The sequence below is a fragment of the Hyalella azteca genome, unplaced genomic scaffold (assembly GCF_000764305.2).
Source record: "Hyalella azteca isolate HAZT.00-mixed unplaced genomic scaffold, Hazt_2.0.2 contig144, whole genome shotgun sequence".
In the NCBI taxonomy this organism is placed as follows: domain Eukaryota; kingdom Metazoa; phylum Arthropoda; class Malacostraca; order Amphipoda; family Hyalellidae; genus Hyalella; species Hyalella azteca.
This window is the reverse complement of record NW_025930505.1, coordinates 5,297-28,005: the sequence shown is the minus strand read 5'-3', so window position 1 is coordinate 28,005 and position 22,709 is coordinate 5,297. Positions and strand designations below refer to the sequence as shown.

Sequence of the window (22,709 nt, the reverse complement as noted above, 5' to 3'; positions counted from 1 at the left end):
AAACGTTGTGTGGTCACCGAGATTTAAAAAGGACAGAAATTTAATAGAGAATGCTCAAAGACGTGCAACAAAGATAATTCCAGGCTTGAAAGGCAAGTCTTATGAAGAAAGATTGAAGATTATGAAGCTTCCAAGCCTCAGTTATCGACGTCTGCGTGGGGACCTCATTGAAGTATACAAGTATACTCATGGTCTATACAAGGTCCCCGAAGGATTACTAGAATTTGAAACAAGAACCAACACCAGGGGGCACGGCTATAAACTAAAAAACCACTTTGTAACACATCCATGCGACAAAATTTCTTCTCGCTTCGAGTCACCGATATGTGTAACAGCCTCCCTGATAGCATCGTTTACGCTCTGAGTATGAACATCTTCAAAAACAGACTAGACGAAGCTATTCAGGAGTATATGTTCAGTCTTAAAATGCCTAGCAAATTACGAACCAGTCAATAAGTCCAGCAGCTATCTCAATCAATCGTTAGTTATGGAAAGATCGGGTTCCAAAGGCCGGATCCCTTGTGAATCAAGTCACGAAAAAATCAAGAATCGGCAACAGGCAATGGGCCTATTTCTTCATTAGTGCCGACACTTCTATTCTATAATAAACTCTGGGTTAAGCAGCGCTTTAGCTTTTAAGTTGTGAAAAATCGAAAACGAGAGCGAAGTTTCACAAAGACAGTCCAACCTAACTAATTCCGTAGCGCTTCAGCTAACCTTTTGAGATATCTAACGGAAGTTAAGAAATTCTAAGCCAGCCGAACCTAACCAAATCAGCTCAACAAATGGGCTGAATCTACCGACAAAATTAACCAAATCTGACCAGCCCAACGTAACTTCATCAACTCAAACTACTAAAAAAAATCAGCCCTATCTTATTTGAAAAAAAAACAGCTTAACCTTAGAAGATAAATCTAACTTTATCAGCGCAAACTAACCGATGAGTTTAACATAACCATTGTAAGCCTCACCCAGCCTCTGCGACATCTCGTCAGACACTACGAACTTTGTGATGGTTCGGTCGCTCATGAACAACACCGACCTTGGCGACGCGCATTGTCCATTGTCTTACAAGCATGTACGCGAATTTGATTCGTATCTTCTTGAGCTAAGTCAGGTTCAAAATAATGAGGTCATCATAATAAAAAGGCCACGAAAATGCTCGCTTTATATTTAGGTAAAAATTCTCCACAAAAGCGATTACAAAAATATTATTAGCATAATCTCATGGAAGAAACGTCACTTGATAGAAGTACATTATGCAATAATATACACTATAAAAATATATCTAACAACATATTTCCATAAGAGTATTATGAACCATAAGCGTTGTTGCTTCAAATCGAAAAACAACGCACTGGGATGTATGGACGACATGAATGAAAGTTTATCTTAGTAAACAAGGAGGTGGAGAAAAGAACAGGCACAATGAATAACACAGAAATTGACAATTATCTCCTACAACGGAGGGGTGAAAACCTGCAATGGTTATGAACCTTGTAACATAATTACAATACGCACTCACGTCGTAAACTTGATTTATATAACCTCTCAGCTCAATCCAAGCTGAACGAAACCCTGGTATACAAAATATGGAATTTCCGTCGTTGGCTGATGGAATCATTAATGAGTTTAAATAAAATGTGTGCCTTATGAGCGGTATGATGATTATCCAGTGCATTGATCATTTCCCAATTAATTTAGATTAAAACAAGTAGTTATTACTAATGGCATAGGTTATTTCCCGATGAATGAGAGAATAGTTTTGATCACGACAATAGAAAGCAAATAATAGGCACTAGATTGGCACAAATAAAACTACTACTTTGAATCCTGCCATTCAATTGACCCAGGGAGATGTTTTGAATTAAAGTTATGGTGTGTAGTCCTTACAATTATAAATCTTAATAAAAATAAAGTCTGGACAGAAATGCACCGACAAACATAAATAATATTTGAAGGATAATTGTAAGGCAGTGATACCTATTTTAAATTATCAACTACTTAAGTAATATGTTAGATCTCAGGTATAAATATAAAAATAGCAGTAGAAACTGTGCACTTTTTTCATTCACATTCAGAGACGAGAAAAATATTTTTCTAGAGAAAATACATTCTATTAAGTATTTGTATTTCAAAACCGATAGCGAATTGAAAAAGATTTGAGATCACAGTTCAGATGGATATTAAATGCCTGAGTAGTTCAAGGATACCAGATATAATTCGGATGATAAGAGACCGATGCCTATTCAGATGATAACAAAATTAATCACATGGGGATTACTACATGCGTGTGGCAGAATGACAATTATCTAATTTGTTATAAAAAGACATTTCAGCGTCAACCCACATAATTTTTTGGGTGCAAAACTTGCTATCGGTACCATTTGATCTATTAATATCACAGAACAGGATATAAATGATATGATAATTTACAGTTCTACAAATAATATCAATAAATTAGAGTATGCGCGTGACAACACATGGCGCCAACAGATCAATAAAATACGTAAATTAATACAGTTTGTTGTGCCGCATACTTTAAATACAACACAGAACCACATACATGACAAGCACGAACCCATAAGCTACATACCTACCGACCACAAGCCTGTGTTTGGAAGGCGTTAAATAATACATTGATACTTCAAATAAATAAGACCGTATGCCGCATCCTTATTAATTCAAGTGGCCATAACACAAACAGTAATTAATTTCAGAGACAGAAACTGGAAGACTCGATTGTCCAAGAAACTGGGGCGAAACTGCTAAATTATTATCGCTGTTATGATATAAATTTGAAAACTTTAATATAACGGCGAGCATTTTGTTTGCAATTGGTGGGTACAGTTTAAAAAGGGGGTCCTCAGAGCAGGTGGCTATCAAAAGGGCTAATGAAATATCAATTTATTTCACTATTTCCTGTCAATATACTTAATATAAAAGTATTTTTTGGATAAATATAATTCGAGCTGGCCAGGACATTAAACGTTCCAGGAGCGGCTTGAATTTCTAAAAAACGTTTGAGGACGCCAGTTTTAAACAACGAATTGATTAAATGATTGAAGATTAAAGAGATAATTCAAAATATTTTGCCCCGCATGCGCACTGCAATAAATATTAAAAAATAACTCTTAAATGAGATGATAAAACTGCATCAGTCGACCTAAATTTTGTGAATATCTTGGTATAAATAATACGTAGATAATTTTAAGGTCGTTTTTCCACGGCGAGGGAAATGATATCTGAAGAAAGTTTATGAAATAAGATAAAATATCGCTGACGATTGGGATGGATAATACCAATAGGAAAAGAAATTGAACCATTCTCTGCAAAAAATATTTAAATTGCGGCAGATGGTGAGTTTTTTTATCAGCAGAAATTAACTTTAATATAAAAACGGCATGAAGAAGAATGTTGAGTTGGACAGAGAATGTTTTAAAGCAGGAATGAAACAATTAAGCACCAGAAGACTCGATAAGTTGGCGTGGCCATCAGAAGACGGCGATGAGGTCCCGTGGAGTGTAGTCCAGATCGTCATCGATGATCATGATGAGCTGCAAGTAATTAGGTTACATTAATTACAGAATAGAAGCGAAGATAAAATAAGTAATTTAATGCATTATAAATGCATTTCAGTATAGATATTAGGATTGGTGTAACCCACGAACGTTAACAGTGTTCTCGAATGCACATTTTCTCAACTTCATACAACCTTCTAAGTTCATACAATCTTCTGATAACTAGCCGGTCAAGCAGTGAAACTCTATTCGAGTGAGACATCGGACTTAAAACTACCAAGCAGAGAGAGAAAAAACCTACCAGAAATAAATTATAAGATTTACACAATTCACTCACGAGTGGAATAAATCGTACGAAACTTCATCAGAAATCATCAGGTACGGAAAAATTTACTCCCAGGACAATGCTATGTCCAGTGGGGATATACCCAGAACTTAGAAAACTGCTGCAATGAAATAGTCAAGATCGTGACGTCCAAACATAAAAAATATAAATGTTACCCAACGCAACGCGAGCTAACAACTCATAAAAAGCTGCTGAATCCCAACAGTGAATAAAGCAACGTCTAAATAAATATAAAGAAAAAACGCAACACAAGGCGGGCCAAAAAATCCACCTAGAAGCTGGTGAAAGTCAAGAGTGAATAACGCGACGTCTAAATATAAAGAAGAAGCGCAACTCAAGAGAGCCAAAAAGCTCACATAGAAGCTGGTGAAGAGTGCCACGGCGGAGAGGAAGTGCCAGATGTCGTGCCAGTCGTAGAAGTTGAAGATGATGCATTCTTGGTTGAGGTCGCGACTGCGTGCCGGCGACCTCGACCAGTCTGTTGATCGCTTGAAGAAGACGCAGATAGCGCTCACCCACACGACCAGCAGCAGCAGCAACGTCAACTTCACCTCAGTGCCCAGGTGCTCGTTGTAGCCGCGCTGATGACCGAAGAATTCAACATGAATATTCAACCAAAACGTTTTATAATAACGCTCGACAAGGTGAAAATAGGGTTCAACAGGAACTGTTGATTATAAGGTTCAACAAGAACCTTTCTAAATAAGGTTAAAAATGAACGTTTAATTAATACATTGAAAAAAGATGCAAGAAAACCTCAAACACAAATATTTATTACAAACAATCCAAGACAAGAACAAGTTGAACAAAACAAAGGAACAAAACTTCTAGCAACTTTGTCCCTTGTCTAGGTTGTTTGCAATGCAAAATAAATAACATTCTACTTCTACGCGTATTTATGTCATAAAATAATAACGCTGTTACCGGCCTTGAAAACGCCTTTCAAATCGCCAGTCTTCCAAAAATTCATGTACAAAGACATTGTGCACGATCATGTCTACAAATTTACAGATTATGGTCATCTACAGTTAATGTCATTAGGGGCATTACGATGTAGAGGGCGATACCTTCATGCAGAGGTAGAAGATGACGTAGACGACGAGGTTGAGCAGGAAGATACCGAGCAGGTAGGTATCGTAGTCCCGTGGTCTGACGATGAGCCCGAAGAGTAGCAGCGCCCAGTTGCCCAGGTTAGCGGTGAGCAGCAGCGCCACCCGCGTCCCAAATTGAGACTTGAGCTCCCGCCAGTAGCGCCACGCCTTCACCTGACACAACCGCAGCAATAATGTTAGTGCCAGACATGAATGTAATATTCAGGTATTAGTGCTTAAGATGTTCAAATAGAGGAAAAATCTTCCGCGTGAGTATCCAGCCCGCAGCGCCGACAGCGTCACGATCTACGACTTTCGCTCCTCCAAGTCTCGCTAATTTGACAGGAGTACCTTAATAATATGACGAGACTAGCACATTTAATAGCTATCGTTTTACCGTTTCTTTCGTTGATCTCGAAGGGGCACTTGGAATATTTTGCTTGTAATTAAATAACGGAAAATATACGCAGTCTTGACCTGTAATTTTTAACGCTGGTATGACGACCAGCAAGCATCGTACAATTGATACAAGATTGTCCCCGTGTACCTGAAAATTATGCGAATGATCGAAGGGCAGAAACGCACAAAATGAATCATCCCAGAATGAAGTCATTTTTCAATCAAACTTGATTCAGCATTTGGATTTCTAACTATTGAGATTGCGGAAGAATTTGCACAAAGCTTAGTCGCAACCTCAGTTCCTATAGCGCTTGTAAGTCTACTTAATGAATTCTCCGTTAATAGAGTACACGATAATAAACGCCTATTAAATGAAAAAATGTGTTCAAACTATGTTTCAGTTATGAATGGTAATTGGTGGGAATTCAAACGCCAATTTTCATACGGATTATATTGACTAATACTCTTGTGTGAGGCGGGAACAGAAGATTCGAAGGACTACGCACTTAAAGTGGGCTAAAATGGCATAAATTACGTCGGGATTAGCATGAGTGAACCAAGAATCTCAGTTTACTGATGCATTTAAAACCATTCAACCAATAACCCATTAAAAATTAACCCAAGAATCACGACTCACCTGACGTATGCTCCATGATGCAAGGAAGCGAATGCCGCCATTTTTGTACACCATCTTCATGGTGCTGACTGGAAAACATAGGATATCAATACAGGTTGAAATATAAAATAAATACGCTTATTTTGCATGGTCGCCTCAGAAAATAAAGTCGCTACTTGAATAAAATTCGCCATCATCCAATAGAAACAATAAGTATACCTTATTAATCGAATTGAAGGATGCGGTTCTATTCAAAATACGAGAGCTTTCGAGTCTCGTGATCACAAAAATATATTTCGGTTTAGTATTTAAGAGCGTTATTTATAGGTCGACAAATAAATGCAATAGACTGGTTCTGGTGACATATGTGGAGACATATGCCTACACATATGTATACACATATACTCTACCTGGTTCTAGTGAGCAAACCTTGTTGTACAACGTCATTGATACAAGTTTGAAAATTTATATTAAAACATAATATCTTTTCAATCAAGTTGAGAAAAATATTAAAGCCTGAGACATGTACTCACTGAGGGACCAGCGTCCGAGGTAGTAGACATAGGCCGACATGAGTATGCAGGCCAGGAGGTGAGTCAGGCTCGACATGATCCAGAACCACGTGAAGCCAAACAGGCCTCCGATGACACCAAATAAAATCTACAAATGCACAACATTAAACGTTTGATAAGGGATCGAAAATGAGAGATCCATGCAAATCGTTCCATTAATGAAGTTCACAATATATGATAATAATTAACAAATAGGTGCTTATTAAGACAATTTAAAATGTGACAATTTCGGATTTTAGACGTAGTGTCGGAATACATGCATCTTCACGTTGGTCTTTAATTAATAAATAATTGGCTAAACGAAAAATTATTTGTTGTAAAGGATGACAGACATATGAAAGAGATTCAGCTTATAATAAAAGTATTGTTATCATTCATGTAGATAAATGAGAATAAATTAGACCAAATAATTACTGTGGAGTTCGAATTTCTTTTCCATGGGCCTACAGAAGTTTAGGGACCAGGCGTGAAAAGTTAAGTCGGTGCTAACAATACACCGCGTTGCCAAATTTAGCATGCTTTAATGTGCATGTTTTCCGGTGGCAATAATGATATACATTTTTACAGCTCAATTTCCCCTATAAATAAATTAACCCTCATGTGGTGATTTGTTAAAGCTTGGCCACCGAAGTGCGCAACTCACAGAGCAAGCAAGAACAATGAAGACTGAGTCGGCGCTGGCGGTGATGTCGGGGTGGCGCTGCTGGTAGAGCTTCAGCATCAGCAGCACCGCGATCACGTACATGAACGACGTGTCTGAGGGGTTAGAGAGAGGTAAGAGGGTGTTTGATGGACAAAATTTAGTAGATTTATTAATACATTTCACTAAACTGGGTAAAAGGTCTCGAGTTTTCACAAATGCCACACAACTCTAAACACACCTTGAACAAATATCCGACAAGGCACTCAGTTCATACTTACTCAGATATCCGACTCGCAAACATAGATGTTTGTACAAATAAATATTCCTGCTGATATGGAGCGTACAAACTAGTCGGTATCCAACTCGCCAAACTAGATATTCGTCTAAATAATGACTAAAGCAATTGAAAGTACACTCATTTAGACATCCGACTTACTTAACGCTTTACCGCCTGACACGAGAAACCGGAGCAATATTGTCACAAGCCTACTTCCCAAAAAATAATAGGTACGTTCTAGCAAGCGCTAAATGACTTGCACTGATGGTTGCCGTCAGGTACAACTTTATAATGTTCTCTGTTGCGTACAAACATCCTCAGGTTGCTACACTCAAATTTAAGTTGAAAGTTATGTTCCCGGAAAGAGACATGCGGCAATAGAGGGTTAACCCGATATTCGTACTAACAAATACTCATGTAACTACACTCACTCAGATATCCTGCTCACTTAATTAGTTAGTCGAACAAACAAGCAAATCGTAGTTATTCGTACAAGCAAATACCCATGTATCTACACTAACTCAGACATCAGACTCACTTAATTAGTTATTCGTACAAGCAAATACCCATATAGCTACACTCACTCAGACATGAGACTCACTTAATTAGTTATTCGTACAAGCAAATCCCCATGTAACTACACTCTCTCATGAGACTCACCGAACTGGAAATTGGACCTATTAGGGCAGACGTGGTAGCAGGCGCTCAGCAGGCCCACCATGGCGAGGGAGAAGGACAGTGTGTAGTACAGGCCAAAGTCCCGGGGTATGCCGAGCTGCAAGCCAATATTGCATCAATATCATCTGACATCAAACACTATTCATCATGATGGGGAATAAAATTAAATATTCTTAGAACTAGTGTAGGCATTTATAACAAAATTGAACAATTCTTCTCACAAAAACGTCCGAATACAAATGTCCATGGTTACATGAAAACGTCAAGAAATAATACTCTTCATCCTTGGAATGAAGCAGTTTTTTATCCTAATTACAATGGGTGCAAATTTTACTGCAAAAAGTACCTATCTGATACAAAGGAAAAATTTCATTTAATAAAGGCATATTCAGCAACATGATAACATAAACTAGCACTTTTCTAATGTAAACTTGCATGGGAAATAAAAATATTATATCAAAACAACGAAATCATTAAATGTTGACTTGGTAATTGCAATTGTGTAAAAGTTAAGGTTCAAAAAGAAAGAATTTTTTCCTTTGTGTAGGATACTTTTTGCACCCAAAAATTTGATGGAGCAGCACAAGCAAAAGATTAGCTTGCATGGTCACGCAGATGTGGACCAGCACGCTGGTGCTGGCATGAAAGCTTTCCAGATATACAAGAAGCAATGAAGGGATAGGTTGACTGCCACCGATACAACGACGAACTAATTACCGTTCATTTCCCTATTTTCTCAATAATTTCCGTGCACTGCTAATTTCTAGGTCTGGTTTGTCTTGGGCTGTAAATAACACGTTTATTGTCGCACTTACTGACAACACCACGACTAATTTTTCAATTACATACTTTCTCGTCAAGAGCGTTGTAGCGAGACATCACCTCACCTTCTCGACGGCAGGTTCCCTCTCTACTTGAGCGTTGTAGCGAGACATCACCTCACCTTCTCGACGGCAGGTTCCCTCTCTACTTGAGCGTTGTAGCGAGGCATCCCCTCACCTTCTCGACGGCAGGTTCCCTCTCTACTTGAGCGTTGTAGCGAGACATCACCTCGCCTTCTCGACGGCAGGTTCCCTCTATACTTGAGCGTTGTAGCGAGACATCACCTCACCTTCTCGACGGCAGGTTCCCTCTCTACTTGAGCGTTGTAGCGACACTGTTTCCAGTAAGTGAGGCCAGCGAAGAGTAAGCCGAAGCTGGGGTAGCCAACGTTGGAGAATACGTGGTTGAAGTCACTCAGCCTACCCAGAGGATTCGCGCACAAGAAGTTGTAGTAACAAATGTCCTGGTTGCCGGTCTCGTTCAAAACCTGACGAGCGTATAGGATATGAACGTGAGTAACTTGTCCAGTAAAACAGATTCAAACTGCAAACAGAAGGTAATATTATTTGATTACAACAAATGACCGTTTTTGTAATATTATAAAATAAAATTTCACGAAAAATTTTAAGGAATGACAAAATTTTGTTATCACAAAATTGTCGTTTAACAAGTTTATGACTATAATACAATGCACTAGTATAACAAAAATTTCCCGCAGTGTAATGATCTTAAAACACAATAAAATGCTTTGGTTATAAAAATGGTAAAAATCGGTGCACTCGGATCTCAGAGCGCTAGAACACAGGATGAGCCGTAGCTGCGGCGTCATGATGTAGGCAGAGAAACAAGCCCGTCAAGTCGACAAAAAATCTAGTTTGAAATCAGCTGCCGGGCGTTGGTACCTAACCTCTGACAGGAGCATGATGGTACCTACCTACAAGCAGAGGTGGGCGGTAGCGCGCTACATATTTAAGTAGCGATACGAGGTTTTACCGCTACAGCGCTACCGCTACATTTATAGATAAAGCCTTTAGATTTTACTTAATAGTATTAAATTTTATTTAAAAACCAGCATGATACATACCACGTAATATAAATTACAGAATAAAACTGTACGAAAGATTTCAGTGTAATGTTGTCAACCTCAGCCTGTTACTAGTGTCAACATGTTAGTTGTTACTTGTTAAGTTGTTACCAATTCCCACTAACAGGTATTTTTTCATGTTTTAGTTTGCTTACAGTTATTTTTACGTTTCACCTTCCATACATGGATGTCTACTTTAATCTACCAATCTCAAAAATAATCCACATATATACAAATAAGTGATTTTTATATGTATATGTGGATAATTTTTGAGATTGTTAGATTAAAGTAGACATCCATATAGGGAAGGTAAAACATAAAAATAACTAACTTTTATTTACTGTATCTAACCCGTAATAGTTTGGTTAGGTTAATTGCAATAAAGTTACATTGTTATGTTTTATTATCATTAAATGTTTAGCAGTAAATCCCAATAGCAGAACAATAAATATTTATAGATTTCCAATAATTAGCGCTCGCTACAATCTAGTGGGTGTAGCGGTAGCGGTAGCGCCCGCTACATTTAGAGCATGTAGCGGTAGCGGTCGCTACATTTCAAAGTAGCGCTGTCCAGCTCTGCCTACAAGTAGGTGGGCACTGGTACCTACTCTATGGTAAGTGTATGCCACTACCTACCCTCTGGTAGGTGGTGACGAGCTGCAGTACAGGCACGAAGTAGAATATGAAGCAGCTGAGCAGAGTGGTGAAGTAGCGGTAGCTGCGACGACGCAACACGCGCGCCCGCTTCTGGGAGAGCTCGTGTAGGTGAAGCGTGCGCTTTATTCTGCCATCATCACAATACAAGAACGTTAACAAGTCCATTTATAACAGAAAGGTTCTTAAAGTCAATTTTTAATCATTTTCATGTTGGACAATATGTTTTATGTCGAGCTGTATGTTCCTACGTTGGGCTGAATGACTCTACATTGAATTGTGTATGCATACGTTGGGCTTTACATTTTTTATTTTACAATTTGTTCTACTGTACAATTTGAATGAAATTCAAGAACCTAACAAATAAAATTTGGATGAATCGTAAACTGCTACAACTCGTGGATTGCTCGTAGTTAACAAAATACATATGAATTGCATTAGCTTTGTGTGTTTTGGGATAGTAATGAACTTGATCACGTAAACTACTGGAATAAATTAATTGATAAGTGAGTCTACTTAACATATAGGACAATGCAGAAAAATATGTATGCTACAACTACGGTAAATGAATGTGTAGATTGACGTCGAGTCAGGACACTCCACGCAGTGAATAATTAGAATGTAGATAGTGAATAATTCTCATGCATGTGGTACAGCTTAAAGCAGTTAACACCAATAAAGATTCAAGACATTACGAGGGAACAACTCATGTTTGCATTAAGAGGTAAAAAACTATCACTAAGTCTTGCTAGCTTATCCATCCATAACGATCAGAAGGACAGGGTGGTTTAAGTTGCACAAACTCTACCCCCTTTCTCTCCCCAAAATTTACCGTCAAGAGAAATTTTGAAACAAAAAATTCAGATTAAATTAAAAACGAACCTGAATTTTTTCATGACGCCACGCGCTTTGGGTGCGGACGCGGGCGACTTCCCGTATATTCTTCTATTTTGTCCGTCATCGAGACTGGCTTCAAACTCATCGTTGCCTTCATCAGACTCGACGGAAAACTTGCGTTCAGGTATCGGATTTTCTCGTTGATTTCTTACCCCGGGGAAATACACACCGCGGTCTAAACCACGTACGTTGTTTTGATGTTCAGTGCGCGTGTTCTCGGCAGTGACGGACAGATTGTCTTCAGTTTCCGTACGGCTGGTATCCGCAACACCGGAAAGGTCGCCGCCTCTGCTGCGGTTGTCGCAGCTCGTGTCTCCCTCGGCGCTGTCCGCGTCGTCCACGAAATATTCCTCGTCGGATGCCTGGTTAGCATCTGAGTTCAACGATGAATCTGAATCGCGGATGACACCAAACGCCGAAGTTTCGGTCGCTAACGCTGAAAAAAATATGATTTTTTTGTGTGAGTGAATAAGAAATATGATTAGAAAATTTGTGTATGCAGATCTAAATATTGATAATGTTCCAGCAATAATAAGTATCGGAATTTCCTCAAGAAAAATAAGTTTCCTTCTGCTATTCCAAATTACAACCAACAGATTAGGAATTATGATGACTATCAATAACATGACAAATTATTACGACGGCGATAATCATCATTAACACAAATAATAAGCAAATGACAAACTGACTGGGATTGTCACGTTGCAAAGCGGTCATGGACTCGTTGATCTCCCGGGAAAGCTCGGCAAGATCATTGAAATTTCCACCTTCGCTGAGTATAACAGTTGGCACCGCAGCCCCAATAGCAGAAGAAGAGGAAGATGAAGGTTCATTTATGTTTGTAGTAATCCTGTTATTTAGCAAATCTCTTGGCGGTTTAGAAGATCCAACGTTGCACTCGCCAACAATCATAGAGTTAAGGGTTTCAGTCGTGGTTGGATGCGACGAGTTGGAATGAATGTTAATGCAGTGATGGGGTGGATCTGTGCAGTTATTAGCAATATCAGAATGTCGATTTATGCCAGCAGAAGAAGATAAGCAAGAACCTCTGGGGCGGGAAGGTCTTCTTCTCCTGGGTCGTGTTCTGTGTGTAGAGGTTTCAGGTCCGGGCAATGGCCCCAAGCGATCAAATAACAGGGCATCCCTGACGAAAAGAAAACATCAGTGAAATCTATAATTCTAACATTTAATGCGGAAATATTTCAGTGATAACATTAGATACGTTTCAATTAGTTGGCCAGCTAGAGATGTCTAAAAAAATACTTACCGGTATCCTCATAAAAACGACATTTTTACACAGCAACCAGCTCTCAAACCGTAATAGATTCAGTAATACAGAATCTATACAACCCGTAATAGTTTTTTTTAATACTCCGCTCACCATGAGAGTTCTCTACGCAAAACCAATTCCAGTAAAACTTTTTAGCTGAAATATCCTATTAAGAAGAACTCACTTGCGGTGATCGTAGCAACATTTGGCAATGCAAATAACGTAGAAAAGAAGGCAAAAGAAACTTCCGATCAAGATACCAAAGATCATCTGCTCCTTGTTTATCTTCTCCTTCACTATTACCTGCACAATTATTGAAATAAAAAAGTTACAAGATGGCACATATTATACTATCTATTATGTGTTCAACTACAAGGTGACACTCAGACAATCGTGCGGCAAACAAGTTCTGCTTATATCGAATGGACAAAGCAGCACCAACTACATTTTCTAAAACGTATAGAAAAGTCTTTATATTGGTGTAGTTAGGCAGAAGCTTTTCTCTTATGCAAGTTTGATTGAACCAAAACCAGATGAACAGAGGCTACAAAGTGGATGAACGAGTCCTACAGTCAATCATCCATAATAATGTCAAGAGTACAACGGATAACGAAAATATAAAACTTCTGATCTACTACAAAAATAAGAAAGTAAAAAACCTTATAATGAATAATAATCCCTGTAAAAAATCTGGTCCGCTTCAAGAAACTAATGTTGTTTATAAATTCTCATGTAATAAAGAAGGTTGTAGACTTCTTCAAAATATGAACTACATTGGTCTAACAAGCACGACCTTAAGCCGCCGACTAACATGCCATCTACAATCTGGAGGACCCAAGAACCACATGCGGGAAGCTCACAATGAGACCATCACCCGAGCGACATTGGAGGCCTGCACCAGCATAGTTATGCGGTGCCCCGACCCATCGAGACTGATGATAGCTGAGGCTCTCATTATCAAGAGCGAGTCTCCAGCTATCAACCTCCAAACTACAGGATTCGTCCGGACGCTGAAATTATTTTCAGAGTAATTTTAGGTTTATACATTTTGTTGTATCCGCATTATTTATTTTATTGTATCCACTATACCATTCATATGTACTTCAGTCATTTCAAATTCAATTTCAAATGTTGTAAAAACCTTCTCCAGCTTGATAATGAAAATTGTATTTTCGAAACGTTGCAAACTATTAAAATGTCATTCGGAAACCTGCTTTTCGATCTCCCGACGCCAGCAAGAAATTTGGTTCGACTCATTGAAAAAACGAACAAGAAGATTGTTAATAAAAAGCATGCTCTGGTCTTCAATCAAACTTGCATAAGAGAAAAGTTTTATGTCTACATTTTTTAGTATCATTAAGTTGCATCCATCGATCCATCTTCGTATCTATTTTACCGCACCGAAGATAATCTCCAGAAGAGTTAGCCATGTGACTCTTTGCAGTCAGCTATGCCACGGCCTCGCAGCTAAGAACTTCTTTAGGGTAGGTACATTATTTCTTCATTAGAAATAAAACAGGAGATAAATTGCTGTTCTTTTACCTGGCTTTTTATAACGCCGTCAACTCCAGTCAGTTGTTGACCATTGTTGTCACTACTTAGGAGACACTGAGGGCGGTGATGCCGGGCTACATTGCTACCTTCTTATAAGCAATTAAGCTCCGCCAAAGACGGCTTTGCACTTTCCGAAAATCAGCAGAATTACATCTAGTCTGATGTGGTGATGTGGAGGCTCCTTTCTATGCGTAACTGTTATATTCATCACGTTTTTGGTTATTTTGACAATTTCAGGATGAAGATCAACTTCTTTCCCAATTTAGTTGAATCAGTCATTTTCCTATCGGTCATTTTCCTGAGCTGTCAGGAGTGTTAGTGAATTTTTCCCAATGCAGGCGTAGCGCCAAGATGGCCTTTTGCCGGGTCAAGATGGCCCAAAAAAGGCAAAATTGTATCGCAATTTAGACCTAGTCATGTTCACTTCTCTGGGTGTATTTTTAAAATTAATAAGAAGTTAATACTGCATAAACCTCAGACTGCCATCAAATGACAGTGCTTCAACTTTCAATGACCACAATTCTTGATATACCAGCTTTGTCGTGTTTGGCTTTTAGAAAAAATGCGGATGAAATAACCACAAAATAACAGAAACCATAGCTTAGATCAATGATGAAATTGATGTCCTTGTTTAGCAGGCCGTGAAGACTTGGATAGTCAATTCTCCTAAAGATTTTGTAGGGAGAGGTGGGATAGATACGGAAATGAATAAAAGAAAGCAACCATGCATCACTAAAAAAAATGTGGACATTAACTGTTTTCTAATTTAGTCTGAAAAGGTTTCTGAAATTTCAAACTCGTAATTATGTATAACTGCAATCAATTTAGCATAGAAAAACGAAATTTGATCATTGAGCCTGCAAAAAATTATCATCAACACGGCGAAAATAATTTCATAAAACTTTAATGTACTCACGGTAAAAGTTTTTGTGCGGTTAGTTTCTAAGCTTGCGTAATCTCCAGCACACTCGAAATCGCTGCGTAGTGTCAACAGTGTCATGTAGAAGCCGTCAGGAAATTGCGATCTCTGAGAAAATACATTCATACCGTGCATGAATAATTTTGTCAGGAAAAGTAATCAACTGTTTTTGAGAAATTCTTCTGTTTCGATCATTATTATCTTGCAAAATAAAATACAATCGTGGTAGGAGGACAATAGATTTGGAAATAGTACTACTAAGTCTTAATTTTTACGTATTAAGTTCACTAATTTGCAGGTAATATTCATGACCAAAAATTCATCCATAAATGTGGATGAATAATAATTTCAAATTCATTTCTTCAATTCAAATGTAAAAATTCATTTTTTTTGTTCTTTAATGGCACCACTACCTTATTTTATATCCACACACAATTAGAGTAGGTAGTTATTCTAATAAATAATGCATAACAAATATAAATGTAATTACGTTAGCTAATATATGATATCGACCAACCGTGAGAGTGATGGCAGCTGATCTACTCATGGTCTGGTAGAAGCTGGCATAGCCCATGGTCTCCTCCAAATCCCATACTGGACACTTCACAGACAAAACAGCTTTACTGATACCATAAACTTTGTCAAGAAATGTCACGATTGATATTTCCTTTACAGAAAACTCCTAGCATATACAATATTGTATATCCTGTGTTGATAATACATAACAGACATGAATCTACTTACAGAAAACGTGGAATTTAGGCAAATTGCAACACAATTCACTAGCACATTGCTCTGATTAAGATATACAATGACTATTTGATATGCACGACTGAAATATGTTAATGAACCTTTCTTTCTTGCACAGCCAGAGCAGCACACAATGTAGACTCTGACGTAGCATAGACAAGCACCGTGTTGATGCCATCAGGGAACTTGAACTGAAGGAACATAGGAGTGGCAGGAGAGACTACCAGTTGTCTCGGTTCATCCAACCTGCATTTTAGCACACAAATATATAAGCAAAATTTTGAAATTCTAGCTGAAAAGCAGAATGCAAATAAGCAAAATAATTTGATATATTGCGGTTGTAATTAAAAATCGGATCCATCTGAGGGAATCCTGTTAGTGGGCAAAATGGTAAATGACCCGAGCCCCAACAAAAGGAAACAAACAGGTTGCTGCTTAGCTTCCTCATTGAAACAGGTCACAAAAAAAGTTTTTCTAATCAATTTGGGTAGCTGCATTTTTCAATACAAGCCTTGAGTGGTCCGCTTAGAGCAGGACTAATATGGAGAGAAACTAGTAAAAATACAAACTGTGCACATTAATGCATCACTGACTGAGGTAAAGAGTTGTGCATCAAAGCAGACTTGCTCCTTAACATCAGGGCACCTAATTTCAATGAAGACTCTCTTCACACAATATAAGTAACATTGAACTCATCATCCCCATTCTACAAACCTATTTGGTGGATGACCTCTCGTCAGACTATCTTTACATCAGGCTACTAGATTTATTTATTAAATTATGGCAGAAGAGGCTAATTGTACGGTAATATAAAAGATTGATGCAAGTATCCAAACGGTTTATGGATATGTACATGAAAAAAGTAAATAGATTTCCTTTTTCTTATAAATTATTTGAACATGATGGTACAATGGCTGAATAAATGAATAAACATTAGGACAAGCCACTTGTATAGAGAAGTTAGGCTCTCTTTGGTGCAATGATAAGCAATGTGTGAATAAGACAAGTCCATACGGCTAGATCAAAACATTCTATAGCCAAATTGAAATTAGGTTTTCACTTTTAGTACATGGGAAACAGAAAATATATATCAGAAAAATTATCAACAAAGGAACATGCAGTCTGACAGGAAAAATTAGATACCATCACTCACTGTAGGTCAAAGTCATTGAAGGACTCTGTAATGAGGTAGAAATGTAGAGGCATCTGTGCCTGCGTGGAAACATCAATAGACAGATGTTGGGTTGTGTCCAGACTCTGGTGAGCTTGGCTTGTATTAACAGCTATGAGTCTTTGAGAGACATCATGGGATGCTTGAGAGACATCATGCATTGGGATGTGGAAATTCATAGATGGACAAATGGTTCTGGAAGCTGCGGTGTAGTCTTTTCTGCAGGTAAAAAGGGTGTCATTGTTCAATTTGCGTATTAAAAAGTATATTCATAATAGATGAAAAATTATATATATATATATTTACATACAATTTAGTTAACAAATATTAAAAGAAACAATTAGTAAGGGTTTACTAGGAGCTTGATCTGCAAGATTCTTGATTAGAGAGGTAGGCCTTTCTAATATATTTTGGAATTTTGACAAATTAAGCTGAAATATTTTGTCAAAAATTAAAAATATAATTCAACACATCAGTAGAAAATGCAATCTAAAACATATCAACTAGAATATGGTCACAATTATGATGAGAAATCAAGAGAAGAAAAATGAAAATACTGATAACATGACAAAACTCTCACAGCTGAGCAGTGTTAGGAGGAGCCGGGAGAGGTAACTGCCAGGAAAGAACGCCTCTTTGCTGTCGCACCACAACCATCACAGGAGAAGCAAATGTTGCAGCAGGACACTCAACTGTCACTCGAAGGGCTGAATGCTGTAGAATATAATAATATCAATTAATGTACATAGGATATACAGACAAATGCCCTGTTAATTATGAATTAAATTGTTAGAACATTCTCATTTATAAGTCATTCTAGTCTAAAATAATGCAATTTTTGATTAAACAATATATTAGGTGATTCAGTTTTTAACAACACAGCTGCAACATTCTATATACATCATGGGATAAAAAATCATCATGTCATTACAAAAAACTGATAGTACACAATTAATAATGACCTAGAATATAATATCAAATAGTAAGAGGAATACAGCTAAATGATAAGCTAGTTACCTCAAGTAATGATGTGTTGTAGGCATATTCAAAAAGGTATTCTTCATTCTTTGTGATATTTTCAGAGTACATGGAATTAATTTTTCCTGGTATGACACTGATGTCAATGTCCAACCCCAAGCCCAAATAAGGTATAGAGGGATCATTCAATTGGTTACCAGCTTGTCTAGCTATCACTCCCATTATTTCCTTGTCTTTGTTTGTTCTACTTGAGGAGTTTGTGTCTAATTTGAGGCTGGCAGTGGCTTGAGATCCATGATTTTTGGCTCCAATAAATTGATTTGCAATTCCGGCTGTTGGAGCAACAGCATTAGCAACCCCTGCTATAATGATGAGCCACACAAAATAAGGGGCTAAAATTATACAATTCTTTCTTAAGTGTTCCTTGACACACATGATGCTGTTAAAATTAATATCCCATTACTCTATACAACATCATATAACCTGTAAAGAAGCAATGTACATTAAAAAGTTCAATAATTTGGAATACCGCATGCTCCAGTCATCAATTGTTTGTGACCATACCTAAAATTATATTAAAGTATCAATCCAAGGCAGACTGGAAATTTTTTATTATTTTTGAAATCTTGCAGCTCCAGAACTGAATGATTTTAGTGGGCATAAAAACTTGTAGCAACAAGTATTTTGTTTGAACAAAAATATCCCAAATAAGTTATTCTACTAAAATTTTGAACATTCACAGTTCAGTACTGCACTCCCTTCATAATTTCCTGCGCAGTGACTGCTCCCACAATGTTTAAGTGATGATATCATGGTTGCAGTCATCCCAAACTGCATTATTACTGCATAGTATCTTCAACAAAAGGTAAAGAAAAATTTTGTTTTTATTTCTAAGAGAAACTAGAGATTTGGCATAATATGCATGCACAGATTGGCAACAGAGTTGTGGCTCAATAATGGCTTTGTGCAGTATGGAAAAAGGATTTATGGTTCACAAATGACTTTGCATGGATTCTGTGATCAGTAGTTAAAATCATTTCTACAAAAAATATAGACATTATTAGCATTTAAATCTAAAAATAGGATTGAACTATTAATGTAGAATGAAACGTGGCTGCCAGACTGTAAAGTATGGTACAAAAAAGGTTGAGGACACCAAATTCATTGTTCCAAAGATGCCAAGGTATGATCAAGGCAGATGGCAGCTGCCAATTACTCTTCTCAATAGATCAAAAATTATGATATATAATAAAATGGCCAATGCTGCTGGCAATGCATAATGATTGCTGCCAATAAACACATGTCACAATTGATATGGCCAATGAACGATGATCAGCTTGGAGTTGGAGGCATGCACATTAAGATTGCTTCCAGTGATGAATACGTACCAATCAAAAGAAGCAGCAGCTACATGCAGCAACAGCGGTGTTGATTGGTCAATCCACAGTTTTTGATTGGTCATGGACACAAATTTGAAATTAAAGTGGTTTATAAAGAGCTTGGAGAGATGCCAATATCTTAAGATAAAAGGCCATACTTTAGATGTCTGGCAGAGCTGCACAGTTCTCTTTTAGTCTTTCATAGTTAGTTGCTGTTATCAGATACTTTTACAGGAACCTTTTTGTAAATCCTAAAATTTTCTCTGAAATACTTTCATGCCATTTGGAATTCCAGATAGGATAAAAGTATGATGGCGCCAAACCACAGTTTTCTTCTAATCAGTTCAATTTTAGTTTCCTCATTTACTGAACATTCAAATCAATTTCTTATGTAATGGTAATGCTGGTATCCATGATACTGGTCTATTTATAGGAATCAAAAATGAACTTGTGGGAGAGTGTAAAAAAACTCTCTGCTTTGCCACTATGTATTTAGCTACATATTTATTTATTTATAGCTATCTAATTTATTTATTATTATTCTTGTTCAAATTGGAATCAGTGGTGGAGTAAACAATTCTAATTTTCCAGTCCAACTCCAGTCTCCACTTGAATTGGACTGGTAGTAGCTAGTTACTGTTGAGACTGTTGAGTCATACCATCAAACGGGGTGAAAGGGGACGGTTTTGAGCGTTTTTTGTTAATAACTTCTTACCATGAAACATTTCATAAACGAGTTTGGGCTCATTTTAAAGATCCTTGCAAGGGCTATTGTATGGCATCTCCAAAAAAAGTTCAAATGCTATTTGTAAGGTGCTAGATGCAATATAAAAGGCTCCTGAAATAATCTAGAAATGGGGAAATTAGGGACACGAGAAAAAACTCAATTTTAAAACGTTTATAGCATGCAGAGTGTACTCATGTATTACTAACAGTACTCTGAAGTCCTCCTCTTTCATTGTAGATGATGTAAATGTAGAATAAATGACATTTTCTGTGATTTTTACTTGTTTTTCCTTTATTGATATGATATTACCATATTCATTAATTACCATATTATTAATGTGATATTACTGTATCCATGGACCATGGACATGCATTTAGCATCAACAACGACCTTGTCCACTGCAATCTTCATGTCAGCAGCCATGTAGCATTTCTTCTGTATCTGTAAGCTTACAGGATGGCTTGTAATTTTGCACAATTTTAATTGAGTCAAGTGATTTTACTATAACAAAAAAGATTATAAAAAACATACCTGAAACAGGAAAGAATATTTTAGTGACAAGTGACAACCATCATATTTTTTGGAGAAATAAATCATAGTTTAGGTTATTATTTTTAATTCTTTGCTGCCCAGTGCTCAATTCTATCTACGACATTCTATGCACAATTTTGTGATGACTGATGCAGTAATTTTTTGTTGAGTGAAATTTTTTTCACTGAGCAAGTTAAATGTAATTAAATTTATTTGTTGTTAATTTACTTTTTCATTAACTGGGCCTTTGCTAACCAAGGCTCTACAGTAAATGCAGTTTAAGGGTGTCCCTTATTACCCCGTTTTGCAGAAATGGCTGCCATTTTTTCTTGGAATGAGATATGCAAATTCTGTTGATCACGTTATTAAGCCAACACCAGTGTGCAACTTTTATGTAAGTAAGATTTTTCAATATGACAAATATTTATTTCTGCTATAGACCTTAGCAGAGGTAGGGTAAACACGGTGTATTCCGACATCATGGGTAATTCCGCCACTTCTCATCTTTTTCCTTCATATTATTGTCAACCGGGGCTACTCGGGACGGTTTTGAGCGTTTTTTGTTAATAACTTCTTACGATGAAACATTTCATAAACAAGTTTAGGCTCATTTTATAGCTCTTTGCGAGGGCTATCGAATGGAATCTTCAAAAAAATTCCATATGCTATTCCTAAGGTGCCAGAAGCAAAAAAAGAGTGTCCCGAGTAGCCCTGTTGAACAGGGCTACTCTGGACACTGGGAATAAAACTTCATTTTAAAATATTTGAAGCATGCAGAGCATACTCATCCATTACTAACAGTACTCTGAAGTCCTCTTTCATTGTAGACAATGTAGAGGTAGAATAAATGACATTTTCTGTGACTTTTACTAGTTTTTCCTTCATTGATATGATATTACCATAAACATTAATTACCTTCAACTGGGGTGACATGGGCTGTGTTTTTGATTCATGCTGGGGTCGTAAACGCAGGGTCGTAAACGCCGGGGGTCATAAACGCCGGGGTCATAAACGCCGGGGTCATAAACGGCAGGGTTGTAAACCAGGTCATAAATGCCTGAGTGACTTTGGCCACTGTTTATGACCGTTTATTACCCCACTTTGGCCATCATTATGAACAGGGCCAAATCACCCAGTTGATGGTACCATATTATTGATGGGATATTACCAGGGTTGGCGATTTTTTTTTATTTTTTAAAAAAAATCAAAAAAATAAAAAATCAATGATTTTTTTGATTTTTTTATGATTTTTTTGATTTATTTGATTTTTTTGATTTTTTCAGCTTTTTTGTATTTTTGAGGTGTTATTTTTTATGTTGCAATTAGCCTACTAACAATAACAGTATATGGATCATAATGGATGGCTAAAAAGGGCACTTATTGCCTTATGACTGTTTTACGACGTGTCAGAGGTGCGTCCCGAGTTGCCCTGCCAGTCCCGAGTTGCCCCGGTTGACGGTAAGCTTTGTCTTAGTTCTATGCATTTGTTGATGGTTGAAATAGTGACGTCATACTATTGCATGCCATACTATTGACAAAACACTAGGTCTGGGCTGTCTGGCAGGAAAATGTTAAGATCCAAAGAGAGACATGCAAGTGCATGTCACCCAGTGAGAACATCAAAAAATGTGTCAAAGTTGATAGTAGACCTTGCTCTACCAAATAGTGATAAACTGTTTGTGTAGAAAGAATATTATAGTTTGAGACTTTTAAATAAGTCTGTGAATATATTAGGAATCCTTTAAGAATACTTGTATTTGCTGATTTCAAGTGGTAAATAAATTAATAGATGATTAATTTAAGAGACAGTTTTAGACACATACTAAAAAC

The 22,709-nt window shown here is 37.3% G+C and overlaps 1 protein-coding gene across 1 annotated transcript; it reads right to left on the bottom strand.

The window, feature by feature from the left end:
- Positions 1-1,154: 1,154 nt before the first annotated feature.
- On the bottom strand, positions 1,155-18,726 carry LOC108672363 (SID1 transmembrane family member 1). Its single transcript, XM_018160008.2, has 18 exons — positions 18,282-18,726; positions 17,845-17,978; positions 17,247-17,483; positions 16,195-16,339; positions 15,861-15,944; positions 15,341-15,451; positions 13,055-13,173; positions 12,290-12,744; positions 11,586-12,036; positions 10,686-10,833; positions 9,255-9,452; positions 8,126-8,240; positions 7,189-7,301; positions 6,507-6,633; positions 5,995-6,062; positions 4,935-5,132; positions 4,224-4,448; positions 1,155-3,557 (listed from the first exon to the last, which is right to left on the bottom strand). The coding sequence occupies exons 1-18, from the start codon at positions 18,675-18,677 to the stop codon at positions 3,495-3,497; spliced, it is 3,387 nt and encodes a 1,128-aa protein (XP_018015497.1). The 5' UTR covers positions 18,678-18,726; the 3' UTR covers positions 1,155-3,494.
- Positions 18,727-22,709: the final 3,983 nt, after the last annotated feature.